At 36.2% G+C, this 21,480-nt stretch overlaps 2 protein-coding genes and 1 long non-coding RNA gene across 4 annotated transcripts in view; 2 read left to right on the forward strand and 1 right to left on the reverse strand.

The window, feature by feature from the left end:
• Window positions 1–4,032, forward strand: part of DPH3 (diphthamide biosynthesis 3) — an 8,423-nt gene extending 4,391 nt beyond the window's left edge. The window contains exon 3 of the mRNA XM_072413506.1: window positions 3,583–4,032. Within this exon, the coding sequence (XP_072269607.1) occupies window positions 3,583–3,651 (69 nt within the window). The 3' untranslated portion in view covers window positions 3,652–4,032. The remainder of the gene's footprint in view (window positions 1–3,582) is intronic.
• The window catches only part of LOC140332284 (uncharacterized), a 25,279-nt gene extending 13,048 nt beyond the window's left edge, over window positions 1–12,231 (reverse strand). Inside the window, exon 1 of the long non-coding RNA XR_011921098.1 lies at window positions 12,020–12,231. This is a non-coding gene — a long non-coding RNA (uncharacterized lncRNA). The remainder of the gene's footprint in view (window positions 1–12,019) is intronic.
• Window positions 12,232–16,253: 4,022 nt separating this feature from the next.
• The window catches only part of FHL2 (four and a half LIM domains 2), a 39,381-nt gene continuing 34,154 nt past the window's right edge, over window positions 16,254–21,480 (forward strand). The window contains exon 1 of one of the 2 annotated variants that reach the window (XM_072413485.1): window positions 16,254–16,386. The gene's annotated coding sequence lies outside the window, so the exon portion shown is untranslated. Of the gene's footprint in view, window positions 16,387–18,507; window positions 18,531–21,480 lie in introns of those variants that run through there. The other variant, XM_072413495.1, reaches the window with a different exon arrangement.

The following is a 21,480-nucleotide window of genomic DNA, read 5'->3' on the forward strand; positions in this document are numbered from 1 at the left end:
TGTACATTGTTCTACATGAATATGGTAAGTGTTTTTTTTCATTAAAAAAAGTATATAAGACCTACCCTGAAAATAAGACCTAGTGTGTTTTTGGAAGCCCAAAAAAATATAAGACAGTGTCTTATTTTCGGGGAAACACGGTAATTGTAAAATAGGAAGCCCAATGATGGCATTGCTTCCACAATCCCTAAAGTGCTTCATACTGATAGTACTACTTTGATTGTGTATGTTTTCCGGTAAAAAGGTGGGGGAGATTTTAAATTATTATTTTCTAAAGGGGTACCAGGGGTATTTTGTACTCTTGTCAGTCAGATCATTTTATTTCTGAGACATCAGTAGCTGGCCATTATTTTGTTTGTTGACAAGAAGAGATGAAGCGGTAGATATTTATGAAGAGTATGTACATAGTCAGCTGATACTGATCACTGGAAGGGGGTTAAATTATAGTGAGCACAGCCTTTGGTAGCAATCTGTTCACAGTGTGTGAATATGAGCGATAGCATTCACTCACCTGTGGGGATGACTTTTGAGGTGTTTTTATTCACTATGAACTATGAGTATGAGGAGTGAGAAAATAGCTGGAGATGATTCGTGTTTTGGTAGATAAAAAACGGATATGTAATTAAAAAATTATTAAGCTGCAGTTGGTTCATTCACCTGAATCAAAGCTGAATTTCTGTAAAATTTCCCTCAAACCCACTATAGTAAAGTCATGAGCGATATCTTGTTTTGTTAACTTCTATGTTAGAATCGGCCGATCAGCTGAGATCAATGGTTAGAGCTGTCAACATAGGACTCTTCATAAATCATTCACTCTAGATTAGTTCATAATTTTCATTCCTATTTTCATTCCTCATTTCCTATTGTAACAGCTGTGTACTTTTGAGATTGGCCACTAGATGGCAAGAGCGAGTCATTCTTTTAATAGGAACTGAAATAAAGTGTAAGAGAGATCCAACTATCTGTCAGTGAATTTGAGGGGAATAATTTATAAATAGAGCCCATAGTGTGTCTGTGAGTAGACTGTGCAGAGCCAGTACGCCTTTTAATACTTCATCGTAGATAAGTAGAATTAGAATGAGCTTGTTATTTATTTGGCTAGAAAGTAACAATACCAGTCTGATATGTTTCTGACTAAACATCGTTAATTGATGCTAATCCAAGTGAAAAAAACCACAACAGTTTATTCCCTACATGCATCAATCCCATTTTAAAAACAAGTTAGACCATGGCGATGAAATAAAAAATAAAACTCTACCAAGTAAGTGAAAAAATATATATAAACATACATTACATCCATAATTTACTCTATAATATGAATACACCCCATATAATTTATTCCTAACAAATAAATAGTATCCTTTAGATCTGGGTTGTCCAACCTATGGGCCAGATAAGACAGCTGTTTGCTTTGCCTGCAGACCTGTACCGGTTACACTGCTCTTCCCATTACTTTCTTCTTCTACTGGGCTCTGCAATAGAAAACATCATAAGTCACAGCCCAACAGAACTGAAGTGAGTAATGAGACCACTTGTGCTGTATATGTTTGCAGGTTAAAGCCGTGAGTGGCTGCTGTGTGTTGGGTTCACTATTTGACAGCCATCTACTGATAGAGGGCCCAGTGGACAAGAAACTAAAGATGCTGGAGGGGTCAGCCAGCCATGGCAGCAGTGGAAGGCAAGTGATAGCAAGGGTGCGATCTCAAAGTGCAGCTTGGCTGCAAGTGCAAGCTGCAAGTCCTGCTGGTATTATAGAATGTATACAATTTGCCTCCCGCAAGAAAAAAAGCTTTGGATTCTGCATTCAGAATAAACACCAGGTGGCAGCAGGGTGTTATTGTATAAACGTGTAACTACATTGTAACACATCCAGCAAGTGTATCAAAAAATAGAAGAAACATGATTTTAGTGTATATAGCCAACATTTCTGCAACAAAAAAGTAGATAGTTGAAATTAGTCAAGTCCCAAATGTCGAAGATCAGGCATAACGTTAAAGACGTTATCTGCAAATTTGTACACTATTCTTTTATGACCCCCATATTTGTAGTTAGTCCTGTAACAAGTTGACCTATTTTCAATATTTGCTCTACTACTTGCAATAAATGTGACATGGATGTCTGCCCCATGCTCCTTGCTTAACAACCAGGACGCTGGAAGGATACCTGGTTGTAAGTCCATTGTACTACATAGTACAAAGAGATATAGATTGATTTTTTTTTTTTTTTTTAGATTTTACTAAGGTTTGCAATAATAGGACAATCACAGTATAACACAGCATATACAATGGGGAAAAGAATAAAAAAAAAAGAGGAGGGAATCACAGGGCAAACATAATCAAACCAAATGCAGTTGGTCAAAACATACATATAAATGATACACAGCATCATATAACAATACCTATTTAACTATAAATATACATCAGCACGTAGAAACCCTATGGGGGGGGGGGGGGGGTCTGTATTCCGTGGTGTCCAAAAATCCCTGCCAATAGAACTATGTGGCTGTGAATTTTTCATTTGTATCCTTTAAGCCTGCTGTCAGGTCTTCCATGCGCATATTCTTGTTTACTCTAGCAAACTACATACCAATGGTTGAGGGGGGGGGGGGGGGGGGTCTGCTTCCATAAAATGGGGATACATGATCCAGACCCATTTATTACTAAGTGTGTCAGTATGGATTTGCGTCAGATTTTAAGGGGTATATTATTATGGTGGAGCAGGAAAAAGGTTGGATCATCCACTACAGGGTAATCTGGGAAATCTCCCTCACTCACCTCCAGAATTTTCGCAGTGCCGGGCAACCCCAGAAAGTATGTAGCATGGTACTCGTATCCCAGCACGTCTCTGGGATTCCCGGGAAAAAAACAGTGCAAACGTTCAGGTGTGCAGTACCATCCTGTTTCCTGATAACTATTGGGGAGGGAGTTCCTGTGAGCTAATTGTATCATCTGGAGCTTTTGTGGATGTGAAAATGGAACCCCCAATTCCTTCTCCCAAGTGTTCATGAAAGACTGGAGGAAATCTGAGGGAGAGCCAGCCAACAATCCGTGTAAAGCTGACAGAGCGTGTCTAAAACTATCTATGTCAGGTTTGAACTCTTAGATTGATTTAAACAGTCAGATTTTAACACGTGTGAGCTGTACAGCTATTATATTTAACATTGGTACATTCTTCTATAGGGGTAAAGTGGCAACTAGTAGCTTTCAAAGGCACAAAAAACAAGAACAGAAATTTTAACTCCATCAAGGAGAAGCTGGTCTAAATCCGTATTACCTTTAAAATAACAGAGATTCCTGTAAATAGTGGTAACACAATTTTGTTAAATGGCCAGGCCAAAAACTCTGTAGTAGTAAGATGACAGTCATGTTAAAAGACAAATGCATATAATTTGATTATTAGTTTGACATTCCTAACACAATTAACATAATAAATAATATAGCTTGCAAAAATGTGTTCTCCCAAAGGTTTCTCACCCCCAACCTATATATTCATGTTATAGTTTTATGAGAAAGAAGAATCATTGCAATGTTTTTTTGTTATTGATTGTTCAGGAACTTATATAATAACGTTTTATGCTTGCAGGATGAATTTATGAAAGGAGAAGTTATCCCAGAGCAGGTTTCTGGCAAAACTGAACTGTTAAAGTGCTGATTGTGACTTTGTGAGCTTCTCCTCCTGTGTGGATGCTTCAACAAACATTTATTGCTGCTGCTGGACTGCGGTTTAAACCTCCCTTTTGGATACAAGACAAAGTATTGCTGCCTGTTCCACTTTATTTTATAAGTCGCAGCACAAATGTGTGAGATTTTATTGCTCCTGAAGATGTGAGCAGTGATGCCGCACAATAAATTGTCTTCATTAGTGTAGATCTGGATTGTCCCAGCTTTCATCTATGTGGATTAATACACAACAATGCATTATTTTATTACCGTGTCTTACCAAATGCTTTTTGCTATGTTCCCTTTTCCTGAAGATATTTAATATAAACTGTAAATATTTTAATAAAATGTTTTTTTTATTTTTTCTGCTGAATTTGAGATATTTGGTAAATATAATATTTGTACTTAATCTTTTCTTGAATCCTAAAACTTGCACCACCTCCAGTTATGTAAATAAAAATGCAAAGTGCTTGGGGGAATTTATATTTTTAATATCGATCATCAGTAACCTGATAATCTACATGAATAGGTTCCTGATGTCACAGAAAGCAAGGGCAGTATAATTTTTAAATTACTTCTTACATTTTAAAAGCATATATGGAGTCTAAATGAAAGTTTACATTATTATTAGTAAGTCTGTGTCAGAGGATATGTGGTACAAATTAACTGCCTTGTAGGGAAAGACTTCTTAGGAGCAAGAACCTATAATGAGGGTTCAGTAGTAAAGATGCTGCTTCTACATTTAGCAGAGGCAAGAATATTTGCATGAAGCCAGTGGAATGGTGCAGGGCAGAACAATACTTTGCCATGAACCCCAGGTTCACTGGCTGTGTATATGCTCCATTGTCTGTTCACCTTTGGCAAAGGTGTAACTACCTGAATATTCACCTAAAATACTTTATCAGGCTATAACTGCATGGAGCTTGGGCCACATTCCACTACAGGACTTTACCTGCAAGCCGCCATACTTTAAAACAAGTCTACCTAAATTTGTTTCCGTTGTCTTGCCTCTGGGGAAACCCGTAGCAGTTCAGGGCTTTAACCTGTGGTACTTACCGGTTTGATTTTTATGGACTTTATGAACACAGGATGCCTAGTAATGGTACTGAATAAGATCAACCAATTGCAGCAAAGATGTTTTGATAATGCAGACCCCCTGTAATCCAAACTTTCTGTTTTGCCTTGTCCCACTTTCACTCCTGACAGGATTAATTCACATCAATTATAACATATTCCAATCATATAATCAATCAGAAAATGCCAACATCACAACATTGAGCCTGATTTTTTAAAGCACTTCGAGGCTGGTGTGAACAGATTTTCATCAGGGAACCTGGGTGCTCCAACAAACCTGGAATGAATTTATTTAAAGTAATTTACTATTTGTTAGCAAATGTTTTCAATCCTGGAGCAGATCCATTCCTGGGTTGCTGGATCACCCAGCTTCGCTAATGAAAGTGTATCCTCTCCACCCTTGGAGAGCTTTAATAAATCAGACCCATTGTTGCAGATTGTTCATGTCGTGTCACAGGAGTTTGAATACAACCATTAGGACCTCCTACACATTTACTGTAGGTTTTGTGTAGCTGCGTTGCTTTCATATTGTTTATTCAGCAAAGATAATTTTACAAATTCTACTAGAAATGCTAACAAAGTGTTTCAAAAGTTTAAAGAAAAATGCTTGTTTATTAAGCCAGAAAATATAAGCTGAATACAGCCATCACATTTCAGTGCTGCAATATATTACTATTTTGTTTTTGGACTTAGATATGCTTTAAGAACAAGTAACTGCTGCAGCAATAGTTTACCTACTATGATCTTCCAGGTCTATACTGAATATTTCTGGGAATTGTGTGTACTGCAAAGTAGGAGACATTCGGATGATAGTATCCTGTGTGTTTCTGTGCAGCCTATAAATATATTCCGTGAAAGCCTCCTGGAAGGGATCAACAAACAGGACCTTATTGGGAGTTTGCCAGATTCCAATGGTAATTTACTGTTTTAATGATAAAGAGCTGCATGTGCTGTGATACTGTTCTTGTGATGATGTACTTTTCCTTACTGGACAAAAGGGAAATAATTATGAAAAATTCATAAAACATTATTTAAACAGAAGAACGGCCTGCTTAAAGTTTGACAAGTATTTTAAAATGAAATTGATCGTCGGGTTTGTGCACTAATGATGTCTAAAATTCCAAGCATAGTCATTAGGTTCTCCAGCAAAAAAAAAAAAAAGAACTGTTTAAACACAGCATTTCAATATTCAAAGTACCTAGTTTGGAAAGAATCTAAGTACCCCAAAGTAAAAAGATAAATGTGTATAAAGTAACAAGAAACCTCACCATTAATAACATTTTTTATTCTAAAATTGTTCCAAAATGTGCAACAATCATCCCTAGTTCTACCATGCTGCAAAAGACTTGTGTTGTCCTGTTGATCGGTATGCTCTTAGCAGCTCTTACAAATATCGTACGTAATATCAGTAAGTTCCCCCTCCTCCACTCCATCTTACACTAAAAGGAGCAGCTTGTCTGCTATGGTGGCAGCTGATGTTCCCACTGGCTCAGGTATATATGGCTTTCATGCTTCTCTTGGCTCCTGATAACCTCACGAGTACATGCTCAGTGCTCAGAGAAATTCTTCCAATTGGGACACATGTTCAATTGCCAACTGAAAAAAGGTGGAGTAATTTTCTCCAGTTAACAGAAAACCTAAAAAAGGTCCTAATTTTTTGGATTGGCAAAACCAGGGAAAAAATGTTTTTCTTGGAAAAGCAGCCAAAATCTGACTGTTCTAACAATACCTACCTCACACTTTTCTGCTGCTTCATTCCACCTAGGCTGGGTCTACATGGGCGTTTTTAAAAACACATGTAAACATATGTCTAATGCATTTATATGCTTTTTTAACGCATGGGGGTTTGGTAGCTACTAAGTTTCTTGCAAGTTTGGATTTTTAAAATGTCCCAGTTTTAGCAGGAATTTGGTGGTGTTGGTTTTGGATCAAGGTAAAAGAGGAACACTAAGAGCTCAGTACATATGGCTTGTGGTGTCTGCATTACATTCACTGCTATTGAAAGTACCTGGGTAGTTGCAAATAGGTGCCCCCCTATTTATGAACAGGGTCATTAAATTAAAAACCATTTCATTAAATACTTTATTTTAGAAGCCTTGACATCATCACTAGCTCTTGTAATTTCCTATAGAAAGCAGTTAGATTCTGGCTGATTGGAGGGAGTCAGGAGGGTTCTGTACATAGACTTCTGAAAACAGAAAGGTGAAATAACATCTTCATGTGATGTTTCGCTTCCATGATTGAAAGAAGTAATACACCTGAAAAAATGGGGTTGGACAGGGACAGTATAAGGAGAAAAGCCCTTATGCTGGTTGTCCTCTAGCCAGGAAAAGCGGTGGGCTTTGTCTGACTTGCTACAGTTGATAATGTACAGTGTGAGAAACTCAGTGCAGTGGGTTAACAAAGTAAGCATTTTCAATACAGAAGGGGAACCTGTACATGGGGACAAGACTGAAGGTAAGGCTGGATCAGGACGTTAACAAAATGAAAGCTACATTTAAATTATATGAGACACAACATACCGTTCCAGGGTTTCCTATTTCCCATGTAACTATAGCTCAGCAGGCCAATATTACTTAGCTGTCAGCCATCCGCTAATTTAGGACTACAGTATGCTGAGCCATGTACAGTATGCTGAGATAAAAGTTTTGTTTTTTAATAATTGTGTATATGCAGTTCAACAAACACTGTTGAATATTACAAATAATTGAGGAAAAATGTACCTTTCTAAAACTAATTCTGCTTGGAAGTTGTTTAAACAACAAGCAGCAACTGTACACCCTGAAAATAGTAATATGATTTAAAAAAATACCTAGTTATTGAGGATTATGTCATATAGTTCCAGCTGTCTGTCCTTGTAAGCAAGGGTATTTAATATGTGGTTATGAATTTCATTATTCAGTGACCACTGAAATAGGAGAAAAGGTCATTGGTGACAGTTTTAGAGTCACACATCTGCTCTTGGCATTTTCTTCTTGAATTTTTGGATACCATCAGCACTGAACACATTATCCCAGGGTGATTAGCTAAAAATGGTGGACATGTTCTGAGAATACTTCAGCCTCACTTCATCACTGGACTGAAGTCTTTTAAGTGTGTGGTGACTGAGAGCAGACAATGGGACGTGTGCTGTGCAGCCTCGGACGCACACCGCTGTCTTTAGTGTTGGCTGGACACTAGACACACCAACACTGATTACAATGACCCTATGGAGCTAATAAAGTCAACACAAAATATAACACAAAATGCAACTCAACAAATCCTTGCAAGGACACAATTTATGTATTCATGTTAAAAATGGTACATATAGACATACAAGGCAAATGTTTTGAGCATCAGGCCTTTCCTCAAATTCATAGACGGACAACAAAACCAATCAACATACCTAAATATAGCCCATTGCTTACCAAATTCTTATTTTATTGGTTACAAATTTCACAATGAATACAAGATCTGAAAAAAACCTGTGATTGATGTCTAATACTAATAAGTGATACAAATATATACATATAGATAATCCCCCACCTCCTAGATTGTAAGCTCTTTGGGGCAGGGTCCTCTCCTCTTGTGTCACTGTCTGTATCTGTCTTGTCATTTGCAACCCCTATTTAATGTACAGCGCTAGGTAATATGTTGACGCTATATAAATCCTGTTTATTATTATTATTATTATAAATAATAATATTAAATTAAACCCATGAAGTGCAAGATTGTCAACCTATAAATCCACAAGATTTGTGGAGCATCCACAAAACGTTTGAAGTTTATGGTATTGAAAGGTGGGAATGAATTATTACCATAAAAAAGTCTGACCAGAGTTGTTGTCCAGGTATTGTAAAACCAAAAAAAGTGACTACCGTTAGTTCTGTTTGGCTCAATATGTGTTAATCCTATTTGTCTGTAGCAAGCTTTTAGAGATGTTTCAGTGGGGTGTGCTTTTCTCTCTTCATGGTGTACCACCAGTCAGATGTAAAAATCCAAGGCAGGATCAATGATAATTTAATGGCTGTTGGAAGGTTTTTAGTACTGACAAATATTGCATGAAGATTACTGTGCATGTGGAGACAGTAGGGAATTTGTTTTAGAATTTCCTCTACTGCATTATAGGCAGTATAAAAAAGTGGTTCCACAATTTTGAACAAAAGAGTGGGGTGAATTAGTACACTACAACAATCCTTGGATTGGCACTGAAATACTGCGTAGATAGGCTGCAAGTCATGCATGCATCTTAAGGATTGAGTTCGACTTTGACTGAACTTTGAAAGTCATTGGGAGTCTGTGGGAGCTGTTTTGTGTCCCACCATTAATACCTAACATTTTGTCATGGTATGGACACACACAGCTCCATGATACACTTTGTGTGATGTCACCCATGCTTTTTGGTGAGCTAAGAGGTGTTGCTGCACGCTTCAACAAGTGGCTTGTTCCATTCTGCTGAAGAACAGCAAACTTTTATTTCATGTATGCTGAATAAAACCTATATTGAACTTAATAAAAGGCACTGTTTTGGACTGTACAACCCTGTGCTGCACTAATCCGGGTTCCCACAAATATCACAGCTGCTGTTAAAATATTTATTATTGGCATCATTTCAGTTACACAATAGGATTATTGATAAATGGCAATTATAAATGTGTAATTTGCCACCTTAAGTAGGGATAATTTTGAGCCTACATTTCTACAAATAGATAGCACTTGTGTGCCATTTATCAGCATTTCACCACAGATGTCAGTGTGACATATAGTGTTCTGTTAACACCTTTCTTTGTTAAAGCAATTGAAGTGGTTTTGTGCTGATGACTCTTATGTCAAGTGACAATTCTGGGTATTACCGAGCTGTCAGTGAAGTCCCTTACTAACCATAAGTGTAGTGTGGGGCCATCTGATTTCAACTAAAAGGTAAACCAATAATGCAGTATTTTCTGACATCCAGATTTGTAATACCCATGAAACACATGAAAATATGGTCTAATGTGGGGTCTGCTGTCTAATGCTTTTCAGAGAACTAAAGTGATAATATTATCTTTAGGAAAATAAACTCCTCTAGGCCAAATTTAAAGTGCCAACAGGGTCCCATTGTCACCCCCTTTGGTATTCAAATTATAAACCATAAATACCAATACCTCATACAATAAAATACCTGATTTTTTATAGGATGGTTGTAATTTAGATGATTTTTTACATATATACATACTAAAAGTCCCTTGATTCTGATGAGATGTAAGCATGGTGGGAACTGTTTAGTCAGTGTCTTAGCACGATCTTCTCACAGAGCAGGGGTGTCCAATTCTTGTCCTTGAGGATCACATACAGGTCATCAAAGTAATTTTCTGACTCTTTGTAAAGCACGCATTACTAAATTTTCAGTTGTCTGCTAAGGAAATACTAAAACGTGAAAATCCTGACCTATGGGGCGTGGAACTGGACATTGTATGCATCAAGTATGCATGATATAATAGACATGTCAGAATGAAAGTACCACAGCGCTGATCTTGGTCTCTAAGCAGCCTATTTGTAAGCAATCAAATCAAACCTGCCCAGGTTTCTTTGATGAAATTCAGAACACATTCCCAATATGGTATGGCGATGAGGGAATAGGGAGGTGTTTTGTGTACCAAATCCACTTCCTGAACTAGGTTAACAATACTGGTACAAGTATAGTAAATGAATATTGTGGCCCTAGAACAGGCTTACAATATTTCCTGCATTCTGCTTTTCTCTCTGCCATATAACAGTAAAGTGGTCCTCCCTAATCAGTCATTTGTTGTTCTGACAGGACAAATTAATGAGCGACATTTGGGGACAGTTGTACACACAATATATTTTCACCCTAGACTATGATCATTTGTCCCAGACAACATTATTCTAGCATGTGTACATAGCTTAGCACAACACAGAAATTTTGTATAAGACAATGAACATATCCTAATTTCTAAATTCTAACAGGCATACATAAGTATTTTTGCACCTAATGAACAGATAGAAAAACAAGCTTTTATTGGCATAATCAACTGATCAAAAGGACACACGAGCTGTTATTTGGTAAGGTTTCGTTATACCTTAAGCAGGCATTACTGGGGAGGATGTACAGGTAAATTATTGTTCCCCAAGGGTGAGCAGTCTAATCCAATGAATATTTTTTCATATATTTACTTAAAGTTTAGCTTGCTTTCACCATTTCCCTTAACTCAATAGCGTTTAATTTCTATTATCAAACTTTATACAAGACGAAAGTTTTATCAGACTAACTGTAGTCCTAGTGTTAACCTGTGTAGTGTGTAGTGACAGTGTAATACTGCCTTATTGTTCTGAAAATAAACATCTAATTAGTAAAAGAATAAGCCTGCTTGATGTAGGATGCTTATTAAAGGTATCTGATTTTATTAGCTTACACTGTTATTACAATATAATGTTATTTTCTAGGATCAGAATTTACAGTGAGGAATGCAGCAAATAATTCACACTAAGACAACATGCTGAAGTCATTACTGTGTTTGGATAGCTTGTTTGTTGTCCTAGCAACAATGCTATTTTCTAACAAAAGAACATAGCTGTAAATTTCATTATCATTATTATAGTTGTATCTCTGTGTTGTGTTGACTGACTATTTTACTTTACAAGGTCATTTATCTCAGCCAAGAGATCCATATAAGTTAGGCAGTGTGAGTGTGTAATACTTTTTTTCTTAAAGTCATGGAAGATTGAGTTCTTTTAATCCTTCAAATTGAAAATGTAGAAGTTGATTGGTACAAAAACTACACAGCCCTAAACACACTCTTATGTGGCACAGAGATATAAAGGTATGATATATATATTGCCAATAAGTTCAGAAACAAAAGAGATAAAACACACAGAATACCTTATCATAGCCAAGAAAACAAAATGGAAGAATGTAACTTTTGACACTAAGCTTGAAATTTGTAAACTTAACCTAAAATATCAGAACACCATAAACCTTAACCCAATCCCCAAACATAACTGTACCTATTCATACAATAACATGCCATACATAATTTTTACCACTAACCCTTACTTCCCCCAGGGTCCTCTCCTCCTCTTGTGTCACTGTCTGTATCTGCCTATCATTTGCAACCCCTATTTAATGTACAGCGCTGCGTAATATGTTGGTGCTATATAAATCCTGTATAATAATAGTATATGCCTGAAAAGAACCTTATTCTATGCCCATAAAGGCATATTCATCATTCCTGCCCCCAGCCTTTAGTCTTTCCCACTACCTCCTAAAGCCCCCACCTTCTACGTATCTTTTTTCTTTTAGTACTAACCATCTTCTCTTCCTCTCTTCTCCTGAGCTGGGCAGACATCATTACTGCATCACTGTGTTGTGTGTGTAGAGCTCTGAGGTTATGCCCCCAAGGAGGGCAGGTGCATGATGCCTGGCACTTATAGGAAGTGGGTTAGATGGGCCTGAGCCAAATAGATGACGACCATGGAGCAGTAAATCTAGCCAACAGTGTCCAAACTGAGGGGAGTATGCACCTAGGGCTCTCTTTTTAAAACAGGGAATCTTACGATCCCTCAAATATTGCTATTGAAACACATTGACCTGGAGGATGTTTGAGGGAATGTCTGATTCCCTGTTTGATAAATAGAGCCCCTATAATTGCCTTTCATTTTTTGAAGTTCTGCTTATTAAAAAAATAATAAAACAAGGCTTTATGTAGTGCAAAGCAAAAAATATAACTGTCCACCTAAAGACATCTAAAAACAAATCGCTTGTAAATATAACACCTAATTCTAATATTTAAGCAAAGAAATCATATTCTTATCAAAAGCCTATCACACCGATTATGAAAACAGCATAATTAATACACAGTTCCAATTCAAAACATTTGAAAACATACTATGACACTGGGCAAAGCCTCATAAAGCTGACAAATGGACTAATATCTGCTTGTTGCTATGTAGTTGTAAAAATTTGTGCAGTACATTAGCAGTGGGCTGACAATAAAATATGTTCTGTAAAATCTATACATTTTTCATAGGATTTTCCTAGTGTGTGAAGGAGATTATGTGAGGTGTTAGATTCTCTTTTTCTGACAGCCTAACAAGAGAAGTTAAAAAATCCTTGTGTCATCAAAGCATTTGAGCAGTACCTGTTTACAGGATATGCGTGACTATTGCGTAGAGATTAAAGTCAGATATACTGACTCTGTCTATTTTATGTTTTACATATGGTTTAACTCATTACTTAATTGTCTAGGCACCTTGCCAAATTCTAATCCCAATTTTATTTAGACTTTTCTAGAACCTAAAAAATGAAGTTAGTATATGTGTTGAAACTCTGTAAAAATTATAATCAAAACAAGTCATAACGGATTGTCTGGAATGAATGGTCCTCTATTACTTCATTTAAACATTAGTTATTTCAGCACCATGATAATGTATACCGCTACAGGACCTGAATTCAGCAGTCCTGTCGGTAAAACTTCATTGATGATCACACAACACCTCAATGGTTACAAAGCTCTTCTTCTAACTTTTCAGTGATCACAGGCAAAATATGAGAGAAGGGGCCACATAATCAGCACAATGTTGATGTGAGGACTTAAGGTTTTATTGAATTCAAGAACACAAACAAATTATAACCTGATAGTTGAATTGTATTTATTTGTATCGTGTTTTATGCCACTGATCTATACAAAATTAACATAAAGTTTATGTACAATCAAAAAAGCTCTGGTGTAACCAACTGCCTTAAAGAGTCACATAAAGCTGAATGAAAAACTGTTAACCAGATGTACAAAACCTAGAATTACCCCCCAAAAATTAAAGCTGCTATTACAAGGGATTAAATGGTTATGTAACAATCATATCTACTGCACTGTTTAACGTTTGTGCTCCAGTAAGAATTATTTGACACCTTCAAAGTTTTGATTGTGCTGTATAAATCTCTAGTTAGTAAAATCCTATTTGAATTCCATTACGAATTGCAATAATAGGGGTTTATTTATAAAGCTGTGAATCCAACCTTCCCCTGGTGCAGAATCAATCACTGCCTTTGAAATACACGGATCTGAAAGACAATGTTTGGTTAATGTCAGAAACACTGCTACATGAATACACTCCTAAGAAAGGTGAAAAGGTCTAAGATGGGTAAATGGCTACACTTAACACTGTATGTCATCTTGGTTTCCAGTCAACATATAACTAGTTAGAGGAATCCAATGTATTATGTTTGTTTTCCTTCCAATATATATTCAGGACAGCCAAATATAAAGCAAAGCATTCCTTTTCCAAGACAAAAATTCAGTATGCTCTGAAATGTGTGCTGCTTTGGATCCAATATTGCATCTTGTTGGTTCTAAACGCCTCTGATACTGCATGCACAACTAGTTGTCTGTCGAGTATCTTATGTTATTTATTTTTTTATGTATATTAGGTTGTGCACTTACTTGCCATGTTATTGATCAAAGAGGTCGTGCAATAGAGTGCTCACAGGCATCCAAGACTCTCTAAAGCATAGAGGTGTAATTACACAAATACCTACGGCCACTTCAATTCACTAAAACCAAATTTCAAAAGTGAAGGGTTAAAGTAGGATCAAGTCAAGTAGAAACTTTTTAGGCACCGATAATATTGTGAATTAGTAAATCTATAATTCACATTAAAATAACATTATTTTATTATTAAAATTAACACAAATGAGGTATTGCTGTGACTCAAATTTCCACCCATCATACATAGTCAGAATAATGTCACAGTAACTACTACTATATTAAGGATATCCACTCTCTCCTTAGATTATACTAAACATAACTTGATGCGTTTCGCAGATCTATATGGTTTGCTTTATCAGGAGTAGTTTGAGACAGAGTAGAATATCTATCACAGTTTTCAAAACAAAAATTGAATTATTTTTATTTTTTTTTTTAATGTTGTTTGTACTGACAAAGCATATTGGTTAATTATAAATTACTTACAATTAACGTGCACATTTTATTTTGGATAAATAAGTTAAAAGATTAATATTAAGTTGACCCCGTATGACAGATGATCACAGTCACATAAGTCTGATATGATAGGGTTCCTCGGGACATGTTAATTTTCAACCTCTATGTATATATAATTTGCAATCACTGACTTTTTGGCCATCTATTGCATTTTTTTTTTTGGGGGGGGGGGGGGGGTTATGTGGAAATCTTACCAAAGCTAATAATATCTTCAGATATGGGCTTTGTGACAGAGCTAAAATATAAATGTAATCAGTGGATTAGTCTTCATTTTCATTTGGAGCTCATCTCTCTGACTTAATCATGCTGGTCAAATTTCATGAGCTTATTAAAGAAACACAACAACATTTAAACCTCCTCTATATAAAATCCTGTAAGCCACTTAACAGGAAGTGAGTTAAAGGGATGAAGAGGTATAAAAACATCAGCAAGACTTGAGTGGTGTAGGCTAGAAAGGAAAATAACAAGTGTAAAATTGGTTGTTCACTAAAAAAAATAAACCCTTGCCAAATAGATCTTGAAAACATTTTTTTAAGTTATAATATTACTAACTGGTGTTATGTATGAACCTTTAAATGTTGTTGGCCATTTCACTAAAAGTTTACTAAAAATCTAATATGTATTTCTCTTTAATTTTTATTCAATTGTAAAGTAAGTTGTCAAAAATCGCCAACTTCCAGTCTATCCCAGTTTTTTTAAAATCACATAATGTTTTTATTATATCTAAAATTATATGATGAAAAGGGTGCACCGTACTAGGACCCTTATTACTTTTATAGGCTTAATTCCTATGTTTAATTAGAGGCTCTGGATTGCTACCTTCCTTGTTGGTACAATTTTGCCAGGTTTTTTTTCATACAGTCTATCAGCTCTCAGTCTGTTTACCTGGAACCAAACTGCTAGAAGGGAAGAGTAATGGTTATCCTTATTCTCCTAGTCATTGGTTGCAGGTGCCCTGATATAGAGTGTTTTCCCCCCACAAGCCATGGTATGACTTGTGTGCCATCTGATCTGTGTCTTTTAATTCAATCAATAAGGATAACCATAAACAGGAGGAGGGGGCAGCCCAGGGCATCATGAAGTATAAATCCTGTACTTGCTACAGCTACTTATCTGCACACTAATTAGTAACCCAAAATAGGGAATCCATTCGTTCAGCATGAGAGAGATGATAGCTACCTTTTTTTTAATTTGTCCATCTTGTCTGAATTGTGTCTTCAATACACCTTAGCTCCTTTAATATGCCTTAGGAAATCAAAAAAAGTTTTTAAATATGTAATCTTCAAACACCATACATCTACTTTTTAGCAAATCCAATTATCATTTAAGCTTGTAAAGCAAAATGATTCAATCAGTCAAAAATCTTAACTTCTGTGCAGTCCTTTTGGATGGGAATTGTGCAGGTCTGTGTAGTGGTAATTCCACCCTTGATCTGTTGTATCACATTGTTTTAGATGTCTTATTAAACTTCTGCGGCTTTGATGCCATAAAAGGATGCTGACACTGAGGTGTTTGCATCCCTTATCTTCGGACAAAAGATACAGTATTAATAGCTCAACAGGCAGAAGAATGTCATACTCCCTTTTAGCAGTGCCATTGTTTAAGTAATGCAGGATATCAAAACTCGGCGTTAGTTACTTTCTCTCCCTCAGTCTCAGAGCTGACCCAGCACACAGCAGGTGAGTGGTACCCAACTGTTACTTCATTATAACATCCACCAGGTTTTCTAAACATATCTTATATATATATTTTTTAAATATAAACAGTTTTTGAAAAGTATTTTGAAATATACGAAGTATACCTTATTTACTGGTTGTGTTATGATTAAAGCTCTTGAGATTGGTCAGCATATTCGGATAAAGAACTACAATAATGTACAAGTACAGTAACTTATAGCAGCCAATTAGCTTATTAAAATGACCAGTGGCTTGTACCTTTACATTGGTCCCTTTGCTTTACAAACTATGTAGTGTTTCACTGAATAAACTGTAAAGAGAGATTTAGTATCCTAGTACCAATTTACCAAACTTAAGCAATATTTGTTATTCATTTTGCATTTATTTGTTATTCAACCACTGCCATTTTCTTCATTTATGGGATAGACACATTTATTTTTTTGTTATACTGAAGGGGCATTAAATACGCTAAGGATATTTTATCCTTTTATCACCAGTAATGCACAATGTAGAACAACAAATGTTCTTGGAAAAAAAGATCACAACACTTTGTACATGAAGCTAGAGCTGTACAGACTATACTACATATATAGTATTTAACATACCAAACTAATTTATTGCATGCAATAAAGTAACATGAACCATGTTAAATGTTTCCAGAATCAAGGAACAATAACAAGGTAAAAGCAGTTAATGTAATATGTTACAATAATATTTAAAGTACAGCAGATGGAAGAATGAAGAAGTCAATGTGCCAGACTAATATAAAAAGAAACTGCTACTTCTTAAACATTGATTGAGGAATAAAGTAATTGAGTAACTAAACTAGGTATATTTCCTCCCAGCATTTTTTTAATCCCTCCTTTATTACGCTATTTGAATATTTTTTAATTCTAATTAATTTTAAACTTGAGAATAAATAGTCCAAATAACAATGGTATGGTGCAGTGTAATATCTCCTTTGTCGACGCGTTTCGCTGTCGTGGGCTTCCTCAGGGGATATGGAGAGTAATTATATGCCTATTACTATTATTACTTGCAGTGGTCTATAAATATTCTCAAGATGTATTTGTAAAGTATATATATGTTCATGTAAAACTGAATATTTTTATCTTGGTTCACATGGTCATATATTGTCATAAAAAAGTTTTGTATACCCTTTTAAACAAATCCAATTGAGTGCCATTTAACCACCTGGGCGTTTCACTGATGTCTAGATTTCTGTACCAAAAGCGGTACACTGTTTTTCATGAATTTTTTTTTTTAAATTGTAGACCTGTAACTTACAAAACGATGTCCGAAGGGTCTAGTAGATATCATGAATATAAAAAAAGTTTGAAAAACACAATCATGTAAAAAAAAAAAAATTACTTTTAATAAAATTAAATAAAAAACACAAAAATCAGCTTAAACAAGAATACATAAATAAATCAAAAATACTGAAAATGCAATAATTCGGTATACTGTATAGTAATATATTTTTCTAAAACACCTCCCTAGTGTCCGTCACATACCTATAGACAAAACCACATAAATATATTTTGTAGTGGATTGGATACAGGACTTTGTATTGAATCTAATACAAAATATTTGAATTTCCCGCTACGACCCCCATCGACGGGCGCATGCACTGACATCATCAGGAATCGCAGAGGGACGCGTACGCGAACGCCAGGTGTTCTAATTCTTTCCGAACTTCTGTACTTCCATGCAAAAAGTGTTACATTTTTTGCATGTAAATTAATTTTAGATTGTAGGCTATAATTCACCGAATTACCGTATAACTCACCGAAATATGTCCAAAATTTTATAATAAAAAAAATATAAAAATTTGTTTTATAAAACATAAAAAAAATCTTTAAAAAAAATAATAAAAAAAAAATTGTGTATAATGTAATGTACCTGTACAGTAGCCTATATAATATATATATAATACAATTATATATATAATATATATAGATTTCTTTGTAACTCAATACAACTTTTTTGTATTGAGTTCATTGCAAAGTTATTTGAATTTCCCGCCCCGCCTCCCACCCGCACCAACGCATGCAGCGTCGTCACCAGGAAACCCTGGAGATCGTCACTGCACACGCCGGGAGAAGATAGAAGAGAGAAGACGTGTCCAGAGGAGCTGCGGGGACAGGGCAAGTACTTTTTTTCAGTTGTAAATATAAAGATTGCAATATAACGCTTGTTTCTACTTTTAGCCACCTTGACTTTAGTTCGGGGTTAACGATCGTAGCAAGTTCGCTTACCCCGAACCAAGGTCGGGCTAAATGCTCGGGTGGTTAAAAGCCTTCTATCTACCCCCTTTTCTTTACCCCATCCCTTCTCAATAGGAATTAATTCAACCCCCCCACCCCCTCTCATTCCAAAGTGGCAACTGATGGTTCAGGTACTGAACATTGCACTTTAGGAAACAACAAAGCTGGGTGATCCAGCAAACCTGGAATGGATCTGGTCCAGGATTGAAAACATTTGCTAACAAATAGCGAGTGACTTTTAGGAAATCCATTTCACGTTTACTGGATCACCCAGCTTCACTGATGAAAGTGTATCCTCTCCAGCCTTGGAGAGCTTTAATAAATCAAGCCCATAGACTAAAGGTGCGTACACACTTCCAATTTTTATCGTTCAAAACGAACGACGAACGATCGATTGGGCAAAAAATCGTTCGTAAAAAAGTAAGCAACGACGCCGACGAACGAGGAAAGTCGTTGGAAACGAACGCCCGGACCGGCGGATCGGACGACAAGCGGATAACATCGTTCGTGTGTACGGTCGTTCGTTGATCGTCCATGGGCTGAGCATGCGTAATGAACGAACGTTCGTTCACTTTCCTGTCGTGCACATAGTTCCTCTGTCGCTCAAACGATCGTATCTATTGTGTGTACAATATCTACGAACGATCGTGTCGTTACCTCTATGTGCAGGATCGGTGCTATACGATCGTTCGTAGATATCGTGCAGGATCGTTCGTCGTTCGTTTTCCAACGATAATAATTGGAAGTGTGTACGTAGCTTAACAGACACTCTGACTGTCATCCTGTACTGCTTAAATTTTAGGTACTGACTGTTGATTATTTATTATCTGTCAGTATCAATTCAGTTATTGAATGCATAAGTGTATGCCTTGATAGTTATCAAACTAAATTAAATTCTAGCAAACTAATTTCTAAATAGTATGATAAGCAGTTGCTACGCTCTTGGATGTGGTTGGGGCAGAAAAAATAAATTTGCAAGATGAAAACTGAAGTCATACATTGTGTAAGTTTTCACCTTGTACACAATCCAGAGCATCAACACAAATGCCAATCTACAAGATCGGGAAGATATGACAGTAATATGGTTATATGGTACCAGATCATTTGTGTATTTACCATCTTTAACAGCATGACTTTATTAACTGGCAATAATTTTGTAAATAGAACATGCTATGTAATAAGTATTTTATAATTATGTTTATTTATCAGAATTTTGAACCATCCCAACATCACCTGCCATGTGCATTGTCTTAGAAAACACAAACAAGCCTTTTATTATTTTCATGCCAGACCAACACAACCCCCCCCCGGCCATACCCATTATATAAAAGCGATCTTGTCATAAAATAATGGATTACTACAGGCAAGAACACTTTAATAGTTATTCTTTAAAAGGAGCAAAATAAAAAATGGTATTAAGATTTGGTGTTTTAGTTCACTCACCAATATATCACACACAAACATAGATGTGCAGGTATATAAAGACTGTTTAACAAGAATTGTTCTTACTAGACAGTTGTGAAGTGTGTGTACAGGATTATGCTGGTATTTGGGGTATCTACTATATTTATATTTTACGTTCAGTACATTTCAGCTATGTTATGTTTGAAATCTTTTGTGCATAGGCATGTATATACATATAATGTGTGTTTGAAATGATGTTGAATGGGGCAGAACCTAAAAAGATAAATAACTGTACAATGTCACAACGGTGCAATTGTAGTCATTTGGAATAGTACTTGTATTCCTGTATTTGGAATGTTTTAATGAGACATTCAGAAGATTATTTATTATAGAGTGTGATATAACTTAACACAACTACTGTATGTTTCTTTTCAAAAGCTTTTTAGGGGATAAAATGTTCTCATAACCCAAATTCCATTCTGGATATCTGTAACAGGACAAAAACACTTAATTCAATATACTGATGTCGTAATAGTAGCTCTTGTCTCTAATGTTCACTTTAAAATCATGGACTGCGCTTCATCCCCTTCCCTTGAGGACATCCCAAACTTTTGACCCCCCTTTCCCCTTCACCATGGTCACAGTGGCTTTTCTTCCATGTTGCAGTTATTACCCCTGAGACCAATAAAATTTCATTGCTGACACTACTAATCATGTTATTTTCATTCTATTACCAAGAATTTTTTTTTGGCTTAACTTTAAAACAAACTTGTGTATTACCCATACAGGGGAAAGGTTTGTTTAGGGCTTGTTCACACTAGTGCAATGCGTTGGTGCACGCTTGTTGATATGTGGTATGTCCTGATTTGAGATGTGTTGTGTTAAGCCAGCCAAAATCATGCTTGCTGTAATTACACAAGTGTAGAGCCTGGCTACACGCATTAGCTTGCTGCAACACAAGTGCTCTAGAAAGGTGTGCCATTTGGAATGATGCGCTGCCTGCCCCATAGGACACAAGTGGAAAAGCCCTAAATGCCCTCTTCCCGTAGCACATGTTCAACTTTGCTTCCTTCTGCGTCTGTTCTGTTCATTCTGCTTAAAAATAAATGGACTGTCCTCCAACCCAATGCACCAGCACTTGGCCATTCAACAATGGTATCCTGTAAGAGTGGGTTGGGGGGGCAAGTCACATGGTCTTTCATACCAAGGACTGCCAAGTAGCCAAGTAATTCAACACTTCTAAGTGTGACCAGTGCAGGAAGTGAGGGAAAGAAAGGAAAGTGATCCTGTGGGGGTGCCATTGATTTTTTTTACAATGAATGAGAGAATTAAGAAAATCAGGAAAATCAGAAGATTTTTGCATTATTTATCCAGGTCAGTGACAATTAAATGAAGACAGAGGATCTGCATTACAATCAGACTATTA

This window comes from Pyxicephalus adspersus, chromosome 1, assembly GCF_032062135.1.
Source record: "Pyxicephalus adspersus chromosome 1, UCB_Pads_2.0, whole genome shotgun sequence".
NCBI lineage: Eukaryota > Metazoa > Chordata > Amphibia > Anura > Pyxicephalidae > Pyxicephalus > Pyxicephalus adspersus.